We start from the raw sequence: 12,319 nt of genomic DNA on the forward strand, positions 1-12,319 counted from the left end.
GAAAAAAATTATCTTGAATATTATATTATAAATTAAAAAGTAGTAAAACAATGAATCTTCTCTGAAATACAATGTAAATAATAATTTATTGAGATAAGCAAAGATTTCTTAACCAGAAGACATAAAGCAGTCATCATAAAGAAAAATTCCAATAAACTGTAACACATTAAAATTAGGAAATTCTTCATCACAGCCCATTATATGGGAACTTCTTACCCTTCACAGTGATAATTCACCTAATCCTATTTATGCAGCACTCAGAAAACTGCTTTTGCTTTTGTGAATGAGTACTATTTCGATTAATGAAACTAAATTCATAAAACTCATGAGAGGTTCAAATAATAATGATTTGTAATATTTTTAATAACTACCGGGAACTCAACAAAGAGTCAAATAAAACAAAGATTTTGAATTTAATACATAAAGCAGCACTGTTTACATTCACATTTGAAAATGCAGTTTTACTTCTGATGTTAAATCCTGCTAATAATACTCACTTATCATTGGTGACTAAAAACAGCAGCCAGTCGTGAAGTACCCTGTTAAGTAGGCATGAACAAAGCCAGCTAAAATAAGAGTAGTGGCCAAGAGCTGCTCTCTTGAGACTAGCGAAAATAAGCCATCTGATGCAACAAAAATAACCTGAAAGATACACAGTAATAACCCTGTTCTTCTATACACAGTAATAATCCTGTTCCACCATTTATTTTTCTATGTATTTTTCCACCACTGGTCTGTCAGTTTGTCATACTTAGGTGGCATGTGTGTTACTATGATGCTGGAAGTTCTGCCACTTGTATTTCAAATAACAGCAGGGTTACCCATAGTGGACAGGTTTCAGTGGAGCTTCCAGACTATGAAAGACTAGGAAGAAAGGTCTGGCAATCTACTTCCAAAAATTACCCAATGAAAACCCTATGGATCACAAGAGAATATTATCCAATAGAGTGCGGGAAGATGAGCCCCCTAGGTTGGAAGGCACTTAAAATATACAGTGGCTGCAACAATGGACTAAAGCATACCAACAACTGTGAAGATGGCACAGGACCGGGCAACATTTCGTCATGTTGTGCGTGGGGTCGCTGTGAGTTGGAGCTGACTCAACAGCAACTAACAACTACAACCACCACCATTTATTCAAACAGTAACAACTCAGTTTGCTCAGCCAACTTTCTCTACCTGGGGAAAAACAGCTACACATACATCATCTTACTTACTCAAAAGCCTCCTTAGATCAAAGAAACAGGGGAAAAGAGTGAAATAAAGATAGCATTAGCTTTCCAGAGAGCACAAGTTATAAAAAGGAGGGGGGGATTACATGGCTATATTTTTTTAAATTCAATTTATCTATTTCATGTTTGTAATTAAAAAATTTATATATGTAAAGAATTATTTCCAGTAAAAGATTAAGACTTTTTAATATAAGCTGAGAACTACCATAATTTTATGTATTCTGTCTATAGCAATACAATCTCATATATAGAAGGAAATTAAATTAGTACATTTAGTCATGCATTCTTTCAAGGTCCTTATCTTCAAACTTCTACAAATTAATGAAAATTGTATAAAGGGTTAATACAGTCTACCTCTCCTTCTCCACCCATGTCAAACATCAAAGACAACACAAATTTACCTTTAATTTACTATGTAAAGGACAATGTGTATTGTAAACTATTAAACACTTCACCTTTGCAGCAAGCAGTAGTCCAATTTCATCAGCCTCAGCCTCCAATGTCCTACTGTATGGTCTAGCAAACATAAACTGAGAAGAAACAGGAAAGAAAAGGTCCATTAAAGCAGTTTATTTCATAACAAAAGTGGTAACAAAATGAGATTTATTTTTATTAATTTCATGGATACCTAGGATAAAGTTTTTATATTCTCTATGATTAACATTTAAAGAACACCATGGTATAAAACAAAGCACAGCCTTTACTTCCGCCATCAGAGATTCATACTTTAATAAGATGGAAAGAACAGAAAAAAAACATGCCTACAAACTTCTGGATAATCTGTAGTATCATAAATAGTTTCCTTTCATTTTTCCAATTACAATCTCCACCTACTATGTACTATGTTTGCCTAATAAATTTTATTGATGCAGGCTTTTAATACAACCAAGGAACATTTTGATCTTGCAGTTTTAAAAGAAAATTGAAAATTAGAAGTATATAATAGCCAGTGACACTACTGGAGGATTTATTTTGGTTAGAAAATCAACCATATAGCAGAAAGTTATTTCTTTGATAAATTATCTTAATTTCTTCCCTTTTTCCCTACTAAATATTGACTAGTTAGGAAAATGAAATTTTCTTATGACTTCAATGAAAAAAATACAAATAGACATTGTAACTTTAATTTTCCTAATTACTTCTATTTATGTGAATACTTTCCAGTTAAATTCTAATTTTCAGTAACTACTAAAACTTCGTAGGCAATGGATCAATAGGGAAGACCTCTGAGAAAAGAGCTACTAATTGGAGAAGCAATTTTTCAAAGGTAGCTACCTACATGTCAGTGATAGCCAAAAACAATATAATCAATCTGATCCACGATATATGAGCATTAGATATTACCTCCTTCCTTCTTAATCACATCTGGTTTAGGCTGGTGAAGTATAATATATAGTGTCTGTATTCTCCATGAGCAGTGTGCAGATGTCCTATCAAGTCTACTGATAATCCACTGACTTAAAAAACATGGGCTTTAAAAGAAGAGAAACTTAACCATAGTCTCGTGGGACAACTCAGTCAACCAGCATAAAACACAGTTCGTAAAGATAATGTTCTACATCCTAGTTTGGTGAGCAGCATATGGGATCTTAAAAGCTTGGTCTCTACTCATCTGGAGCAAAAGAGAATGAAGGAAACCAAAGACTCAAAGAAGAAACTAGTCCATAGGATGAACAGCCCACACGAACCACAGCCTTTTCTAGCCTGAGACCAAAAAGAAGTAGATGGTGCCTGGCTACCACTACCAACCATTCCAACCAGGGACACAATAGAAGGTCCCAGACAGAATGTGAGAAAAGTACAGAACGAAATTCAAATTCCTAAAAAAGGCCAGACTTACTGGACTGACAGAGACTAGAGGAACCCCTGAGACTATCGTCTGAAGACACACTTGGGACACGGATCTGAAGCCACTCGTAGAGGTCACCTTTCAGCCAAAAACAGACTGGCTTATAAAATAAACAATATCACCCCTGAGTAATGTGCTCCTTTAAACAATTAACTATATGAGATCAAACAGTCAACATTTACCCAAAGCAAAGATGAGAAGGTAAGGAGGGACAGGGAAGCTAGATTAATGGAAACAGAACAAACAGAATGGAAATAATGAGAATGCTGACACATTGTGAAAACTGTAACCAATGTCACAGAACAATCTGTATAAAAATTGTTAAATGGGAACCTACTTTGCTGTGTAAACCTTCACATAAAACACAATGTTTAAAAAAAAAGAGAAGAGAAACTTAGGTTCAAGTCCAAATGCTGACACTTTTTAACTGTTAACCTTGAGCTAACTGCTTAAACTCTCTAAGCCCCATTAGCCTCGTATGTAAAATGGAACTAGTAACAGTATAAACCTCCTAGGTTTGCAGAGAGGATTAAATGAACAAATAATAGTAATAACTCATATGACTTATTTTGTACCAGGTACTGTACTGTGCTAAATGCTTTAAATCAGTGGCTCTCAACCAGGTATGATTTTGTCTCCCACGGGATATTTGGAAACATTTGGAGACATTTTTGATTGTCACTGCTGGGGGAGGGAGTGCTACAGGCATCTAGTGGGTAGAAGCCAAGGATACTACTAAACACTCTACAATGCAAACGACAGCCCCTCAAAGCAAAGAGTATCCAGTCTAAAATATTAATAGTGCTAAGGTTGAGAAAGCTTGCTTTAAATGTATCATTTAACCCTTAAAACAAGACTTGGAGTCAGCCAGTATTATTATCCCAATTCTACAGATGAAGAAAATGAGGCCTATAGAGATGAAGTCACCTGCCCAAGTTCTGCAAAATTTAGGTCTAGTGGAGTCTAAACTCAAACACAGGTCCATCTGATCAGAGTCTGTATTCTTAACCTCTATATATAATAAATCTGTGGTGTTCATCCTAGTGTTCAGCACATGGTAAGCACGCAATAAATAATAACTACTAAATGTTAGCTATTACCAGTAGCTTTCAAAACCCTACCAGTTGGAACACTATGAGGGCTGCACCATACCCAAATCTTTCAAATTACAAAAATAACAACCCCAACGGTGAAGTGAGGGTCCGTAGCTGCTGTACTCTCTTCCTTCCTCTGGCAAATGACTGTCAGCAATTCCCTTTCCTATTGACTTCACAGTCAGCATTCCCTTCTGCCATTCAATCGCAGAGCTAGGCTTTCTAGACAGAAAAACAGCTCCTTGTCACCAAAATTACTGGAGGCGGAAGGGAGAGGAGAGGCTTGATTTTTGGGAAAGGAGTTCAAATATGAATAATTCCTACTTTATTTTCAGTTTACTATTAAATTGAATAATTATACTGAAGTGGAAGGGTTCATCAAGTATTTCAAGAATGAAAAAGAGCTATAAGTTATCTTTCTTATAACTAAATCTAATTCTATTACAGAAAAAGCAATCTATTGGCAGATGAGAAAAAAAAGATTACATTAACTCCTCTGACTTCTCAGCAGATCAGTGGCAAAAAAAAAAAACATTCAAAACATGAGATCCTATAACCTATGCAAGGAGCCCTGGTGGTGAAGTGGTTAAGTGCTCAGCTGCTAACGGAAAGGTTGGTGGTTCCAACCTACCAGCTGCTCCAAACCCACCAGCTGCTCCGAGGGAGAAACATAAGGCAGTCTGCTTCCATCAAGATTACAGCCTTGGAAACCCTATGAGGCATTTCTACTCTGTCCTATAGGGTCACTATGAGTTAGAACAGACTCAACAGCAACAAGTTTTGGTTGTAACTTAAGCAATATCCATTCTTTCTTTTTCCCTCTGAGAACCTTCACTTCAATATAAATGAAGACAAATGACAGGCAACACTGAATAAAAGACTTAGTTATCCAATTTCAAAAGCAATTTGTCTGAAAGAATTTTGCGCATTAGATTTAAACAGCACCCAGATGGCACTCTGATGGGTGTTCCACAAATCATCAAATAAACAAATAACAGATTGTTCCTAAACAACCAAACCTCCCAGGACAAGAGAAATATCTGAAGAAAAATATAAAATAAAATAACTGATCATGGTTAACAAAGCAATTATCAAGACTACAAGACTGACTTTCAGTAATGCAGTGTTTTCAACAAAATGAGAGACTCAATAGATTTTATGAGATGATTATCATACATAAGCACTAAAAATGAAAGTTAACAAAAACCTGGTAAGGCTGCCCTTTCAACATTTTCCACACACTGTTAGTTTAACTGGGAGTGAGAAAGAGGAGAGAGCGCTAAGGCAACTTCAGCCAACCAGGTACTCTTAAAACTTTACAAGAGTTCCCTGTCAAAATAAAAATATTTTAAGGAAAAAAGGTTCATTCAGTTAGTATACCAAAATTACTATGAGAAACAGAGGTGTAAAGTAGGAAGGTAAAGCGACAGAAGGAAAGGAAGTGTCGGTAATTGGATTTTCTCTCTGAAAGACTGATAACTATGCAAAAATATATATATATAATTATATTAACCCAAAAGCTGTAATGTAAGCCCTTGTAACCCATCTATATCTATTATTTGAGAGATGTAGTATTTCTTAATTTGAACGCTCATATATAAAAATATCTTCTAAAAATGAGAAAAACATAAGACTAAAATTAGTGTAAATATTTCATGATAAAATGTAAAAACACCTCTGGTTATTTGTTGCTTTAGAGTAATAATAAAGTATCTTCACCATTTAAGTTATTATCTCCGACTTACCTCCTGCAATTTAGACTGTATCCACTGGCCCAAAATTGCCAAACTATCTCGAGGACAAATGGCCCAAATCATTGTGAGAAAAATCAGACCTAGGAAATCCAATAAATGAACCAAGCTAGCCTTTTCTGCCTGAGAATAGCAAAAATAATGAAAAAGAAATTTAACAGATATAGAAAGTTTATGCTTACACTTTTTAGTTCATCAAGCGTAATCCCAATAAATAATTACATGCATTTAGCTGACCTTCACCAACTAAGATAGCAAGTTCTCTTTTTTTTCTGTATGTTATCCTTTCATGGTCTGTTTTCCCTTGCTTACTTACTTTATATCCATGCATTCATTTAACTAACATTTACTGAGCCACTTACTGTGAGTCCAATACAATTCATTAACCTATACTTTGTTATATTAACAAAGATAACAATCTTGTGAAATAAGAACAATTATCCCTATTTTATAGATAATGAAACTGAGATGGATAGAGGTTAAGAGAGTTGCCCAGATTCACACAGCTATTAGTAAAAGGCCCAGGAATCAAACCCAAGCAGTTCTAGTTTCTAACGTAGTTACTCTATCTGTATTAAAATCAAATAGACGTGTTTATTATGCTCATACTTTTGGATAAAAACTAAACACTACCAAACATATAAAGTAGTTAAAACATGGAACAACATTCAGATTCCATGTACTCCTCCATTCAGAGAAAGATCGGAATTTTATTTTAAATAAAAGTCTTTTGATCTTGATGACCCAATAAATGGAGTATGATTCATTTATACAAGTTTGCATTTTACAAGTCTAGTGTTTCACACCAGAGAATCAGGACCTATGAATTTTTGTATTTACTTACAGCAGTAACAAAAAAACTTACTTAAAATAATCATTTTGAGTAGTAATATATAAAAATAAGTTTAATTCACTGATCTGTTGTTTATCATTAAAGTTGATTAATAAATGTTAATGTAATACTGACACTAACAATATAGCAGTTATTACTTGAATCTGTGAAATACAGCTGAAGGCTGAAAAAAATCTAGAATACTTTTAACAATGTAACCTGCCCACGAAACATATTTTGCTTTATTATAAGAACAGCATGCCATGAAAAACAATCATGGAATTATTTTAGCATAAAAGAGTGAAACTATAACAATGAAGTCATTATAGAAGAGTAAATCCTTATTAGCATCTGTTAAAGAATATAATTGCTATTATACATTTTTAGATATTAGAAATAAACACACAAAAAAATCTGTATTTGTGGAATAGATAAAAGAAAACTACATAAAAGACAAAATGATTAAATCAAAATTGAGATTCCTACAAGGGAAAATATTATGTTGATGATGTCTAATACCTCTGCCAAAGAAATATTAGTAACTATTTTCTATTTTTTAGACTGTTATTTTCTTTTTATGTCTCATCTAATTATTGATCTCATACTGATGAGATGACAATATGCTGAATATGAGGTGCTAAATTAGATCCCAGAAAAACAAATGTATGGAATAGTAGCACCTTTTAAACGCTGAAATTAACTGATTTGCAGTTACGGAGCCATTACTTGAAATTAGAGTACATATAACGACATTATCTCAACTTCTTAGAAGATTTGTTCTTGGGTATATTTAAGAAAATTATATTTTAAATTTTCTTGTAACTCAAGAAATAAAAGGAATAATTACTATTTGTGTTTGGGAAAATCACAACTTTGGCCCACCTCATCTTATTAATACTCTAAGGAATTCTACCTAGAATTTGAGATGACCTTTAAAAGGGATTATTAACATCATCACTTCCATTTAAAGTTAATATTATTTGCATTTCTGATTTAGTATTTTGCAATCTCTTCATTATTTACCTTCCTGTTTTCAATTAGAAAAATAGACTTCTCTCTAATTATGTGGACATAAGAACCATTCATATTTTTTAATGAACAACAATAAAAATAATCTAGTCAGAAAATTAACTGTAAGAAAGTGGTATTACTATTTAAGTGAGTAAATCAGTTTTCTTGCTAAACAAACACATGTTGCTTTCCCGGACCCCTACCCAAGTCAAACCGATGTGTATTCACAAGGGCATAAATCAACCTTTATTCTATGATCTATAAGAAAAGGGCTGCCAACAATCAGGTAAATGTGGTAAAACAAACGCTGGACTTTTACACAGAACAGCTGGGCTAAAGTCTCAATTCTGCCACTACGTCACGCTGGTCATGTTAAAGTCTTTTTAAACATAATTTCCTCATATATAAAATACAGATAATAAATACACGTCTCATAAGGTTGGGATTAAAATTATGAATGAGAAGGTACATATTAAAAAGCTCAGTAAACCGTAAAATGGCAAGGGATCATTATCATCACTCTGCATTAATTATATATGGCACACGGTTCTAGACATTCTCAAAGAAGCTCCAAGCTATCCTTTGAGAATGAATAAAAAGGCAGGAAAACTGATTTACTCACTTAAATAGTAATATCACTTCCTTACAATTAATTTTCTGACTAGATCACAAGTATGTTATTAATTATGAAAAGTTTAAAATCTAATCTGAAACAATTACAGGTTGAGAATAATTACTTTTTAAGCAAAAGACAGGTGATAAAAACAGTATTTAAGAAAAACACTAATTATTCAGTATCAAATACTAAAAACCTGTAAAAATTCTCAAAATTGGTCAATCACATTAATTTAGGTAACAGACTAAGGCAATTTCTAAAAACTAAATTTCCATCATTTAAAAGAAGTTATGCTGAGTGAAATAAGACAATTACAAAAGGACAAACACTGTATGAGACCTCTACTGTAAAAACTCATGAAAAAGTTTACACACAAAAAGTAACAATCTTTGTTGGTTAAGAACGATGGGAGGGGTGGAGGGGAAATATTCAATAGGCAATAGATAATTGGTATCTTCGGTGAAGGGTGAGACAGTACACAACACTGGGGAAACCAGCACAACTGGTAAAAGGAAAGGCCATGGAAGCTCCATAGACACATCCAAACTCCCTGAGGGACCAAATTGCTGGGTGGAGGGTTGTGGGGACCACAGCCTTGGGGAACATCTAGCTCATTTGGCATAACACAGTTTATAAAAAAAAAGTTCTACATTTCTACCTTGCTGAATAGTGTCCTGGGGTCTTAAAAGCCTGTGAGCAGCCATCTAAGATACTTCACTGGTCTCACCCCTTCGGGAGCAAGGGAGAATGAAGAGAACAGGATACAAGGAAAAGATTAGTCCAAAGGACTAATGGACCACAGCTACCAAGGCCTCCACCAGACTGAGTCCAGTACAGCTAGATGGTGCCCAGCTACCACCACTGACTGCTCTGACCGGGATCACAACAGAGGGTTCTGGACAGAGCTGGAGAAGGATGTAGAACAAAATTCTAACACACACACAAAAAAAGACCAGATTTACTAGCCTGAAAGAGACTGGAGAAACCCCGAGAGTACGGCCCCCAGACACCTTTTTAGCTCAGTGGTGAAGTTACTTCCGAGGTTCACCGTTCAGCCGGGGATTGGACAGCCCCATAAAACAAAATGGGACTAATGAGGGAGGCACAGCGGTCCAGGGACAAGGACTAGAAGGCAGAAGGGGACAGGAAAGCTGGTGATAGGGAACCCAAGACTGAGTAAGGGCAGTGTTGACATGAAGCAGGGTTATTAACCATTGTCATAGGGCAACATGTGTACAACTGTTCAATGAGCAACTATTTTGTTCTGTAAACCTTCATCTAAAGTGAGAACAGCAGCACAACTGGAAGAACGTAATCGATGTCACTGAACTGTTCATGTAGAAATTTTTGAAATGGTATAACTTTGGCTATGTATATTTTCACCAAAAAAAAAAAAGGTCCCCCAAGGTCGAGAAGGGAGAGCGTTGACATGTCGTGGGGTTGTTAACCAATATCATAAAACGATATGTGTACTGACTGTTTAATGAGAAACTATTTGTTCTGTAAACCTTCACCTAGAGTACAATAAAAAAAAGCTAAATAAAGAAAGAAAGAAAAGAAGAAAACTGAAAAGACTTAGTTCTTTAAAAGATTTAACTTGCTAACTTCAGAATATTATTTCAACAACTGAACATTTATTTTAGGTACTTACAGCATGCCCAAGTACTGCATGAGCTATTTCATGGCCCAGAAGGAAGGAAAGTTGATGAATATCAGTTACACTATTTAGAAGCCCAGTGAAAACAAACACCTGTCCATTCTGCGCCATAAAGAAAATAACATAAGCAATTAGAACACCATAAAAAATAAGGACATTAAATTTAACAACAAAATTAGTTTGAGAACATTTACTTACTGGAAGCACAAAAGCATTTATATCTGGAGAATCAACCACATGAAAAACCCAACTGATCTCAGAGATCCCTGGGATATCTTTATTGCACTCAATTAGATGACAAACCACTTCTTTAACAGTCAGGTATCTTGCGTCTTTCTCAGTTAGCATATCATTTTTAAATTCTTCCATGCACTAAAAGAGTAAAAAGTATTCTTTATTTTAAAAGCATTTTAGCTCTACAAAATTGTTTATATTGCTTCACGGAGAGTTATATGGCTACTTAATGTTGAACGTTTTAATTTTTAATTATGTAAAAATCGACAAATATTAAACACTTTAATTTCTCAAATTTGAATTATTCACGCAAAAGGCAATGAGGTTTCTCACAATGGAATAAATTTAAATAACTAAGATTATTCAAACAGACTGGTTGAAATAAAAATTTAGTTCGTCTTTTCCATTAGCCTATAAACAAACAAAATGCTTAAATACTCTTTCTACTTTGCTACATATTTTATAAAACAAAACAACACTAGAGAACATACAAGATTTCACGTAAGAAGTAAAACACACGAAAAAGCTATTTTCATAACCCACTAAATAGAAAAATATCCTATACTTAATAAGAAGATTAAATTTTAAAAGACAACATTTCATTAATTTTAAAGTGTTTTATTCACACAAATTGAAACCACTGAAATTTCAGAACTAGTGAGCATATTATTCTTTCTACTTGACGCTGATTAAAACTAGCCACCGTATGTTGTTGTTAGGTGCTGCCGAGTAAGTTCCAACTCACAGCAGCCCTATGGACAACAGCATCCATACGAAGACATTCTTTCTTGAGAAAAAGAGAGATCTTTTCTGGTATACCGAGAAAATTTAAGATGTTCCGAAAACACTAATTTTCATAAAATGCATAATTTCTTTCACATATCAATCAACAAATCTGTAACCTTATTCCCTGAGGGTGCATTAAAAGAACATATTTTGTAAAGCATGAATTTGAAATACGCTTTTTATTAAATAACGTTACTATATATAATTAGTACTTTATAATATCCCCATAAGAACATACATTTGACTTCTCATATCAAACAGGTTTTATACATTTGTAGGTTAAAAAAGAAAAAAACTACATACATTTATGTGTACACACACACACACACACACATACACACAATTTAAACTCCTTAGCGATATGAATGCTAAAGATATACGAATTTAACACCAGGCCTATCTCAACCTTTCCAAAATACTTTCCTCAAACTTGCCTCTGACTTTATTCTTTTTTAACTGTACTTTAGATGACAGTTTACAGAACAAATAGTTTCTCATTAACAATGATTAACAACCCCGTGACATGTCAATACTGTCTCTTCTCAACCTTGGGTTCCTTATTACCAGCTTTCCTGTACCCTCCTGCCTTCTAGTCCTTGTCCCTGGACTATTGTGCCCCATTAGTCTCGTTTTGTTTTATGGAGCTATCTAATCTTTGGCTAAACGGTGAGCCATGGGAGTGACTTCATTACTGAGCTAAAAGGGTGTCCAGGGACCATACTTTTGGGGTTTCTCCTGTCTCTGTCAGGCTAGTAAGTCTGGTCTTTTTTTTTGTGAGTTAGAATTTTGTTCTACATTTTTCTCCAGCTCTGTCCGGTACACTCTGTTGGGCTCCCAGTCAAAGCAGTCAGTAGTGGTAGCTGGGCAACACCTAGTTGTACTGGACTCTGTCAGGTGGAGGCCATGGTAGTTGTGGTCCATTAGTCCTTTGGACTAATCTTTTCCTTGTATCCTGTTCTCTTCATTCTCCCTTGCTCCCAAAGTGGTGAGACCAGTGAAGTATCTTAGATGGCTCCTCGCAGGCTTTTAAGACCCCAGACACTACTTACCAAGGTAGAAATGTAGAACATTTTCTTTATAAACTGTGTTATGCCAAATGAGCTAGATGTTCCCCAAGACTATTGTCCCCACAACCCTCCACCCAGCAATTTGGTCCCTCAGGAAGTTTGGATGTGTCTACGGAGCTTCCGTGACCTTTCCTTGTACCAGATGTGCTGGTTTCCCCAGTATTGTGTACTGTCTCACCCTTTACCAAAG

General features: G+C 34.8%; 1 protein-coding gene across 5 annotated transcripts in view; it reads right to left on the reverse strand.

Moving 5' to 3' along the window:
* Window positions 1–12,319, reverse strand: part of OMA1 (OMA1 zinc metallopeptidase) — a 110,084-nt gene that overhangs the window by 71,986 nt on the left and 25,779 nt on the right. For 4 of the 5 annotated variants that reach the window (XR_002823962.1, XM_004368988.2, XM_023730529.1 and 1 more), the window contains exons 4-7: window positions 10,241–10,414; window positions 10,037–10,144; window positions 5,921–6,049; window positions 1,688–1,762 (exon numbers count right to left, since the gene is read on the reverse strand). Coding sequence is in view for 4 of the 5 variants with exons in the window: in XM_004368988.2 (XP_004369045.1) it covers window positions 1,688–1,762; window positions 5,921–6,049; window positions 10,037–10,144; window positions 10,241–10,414 (486 nt within the window). In the remaining variant the exon portion in view is untranslated. The remainder of the gene's footprint in view (window positions 1–1,687; window positions 1,763–5,920; window positions 6,050–10,036; window positions 10,145–10,240; window positions 10,415–12,319) is intronic. The other variant, XM_023730534.1, reaches the window with a different exon arrangement.

This window comes from Trichechus manatus, unplaced genomic scaffold (assembly GCF_000243295.1).
Source record: "Trichechus manatus latirostris isolate Lorelei unplaced genomic scaffold, TriManLat1.0 scaffold00003, whole genome shotgun sequence".
Taxonomy (NCBI): Eukaryota; Metazoa; Chordata; class Mammalia; order Sirenia; family Trichechidae; genus Trichechus; species Trichechus manatus.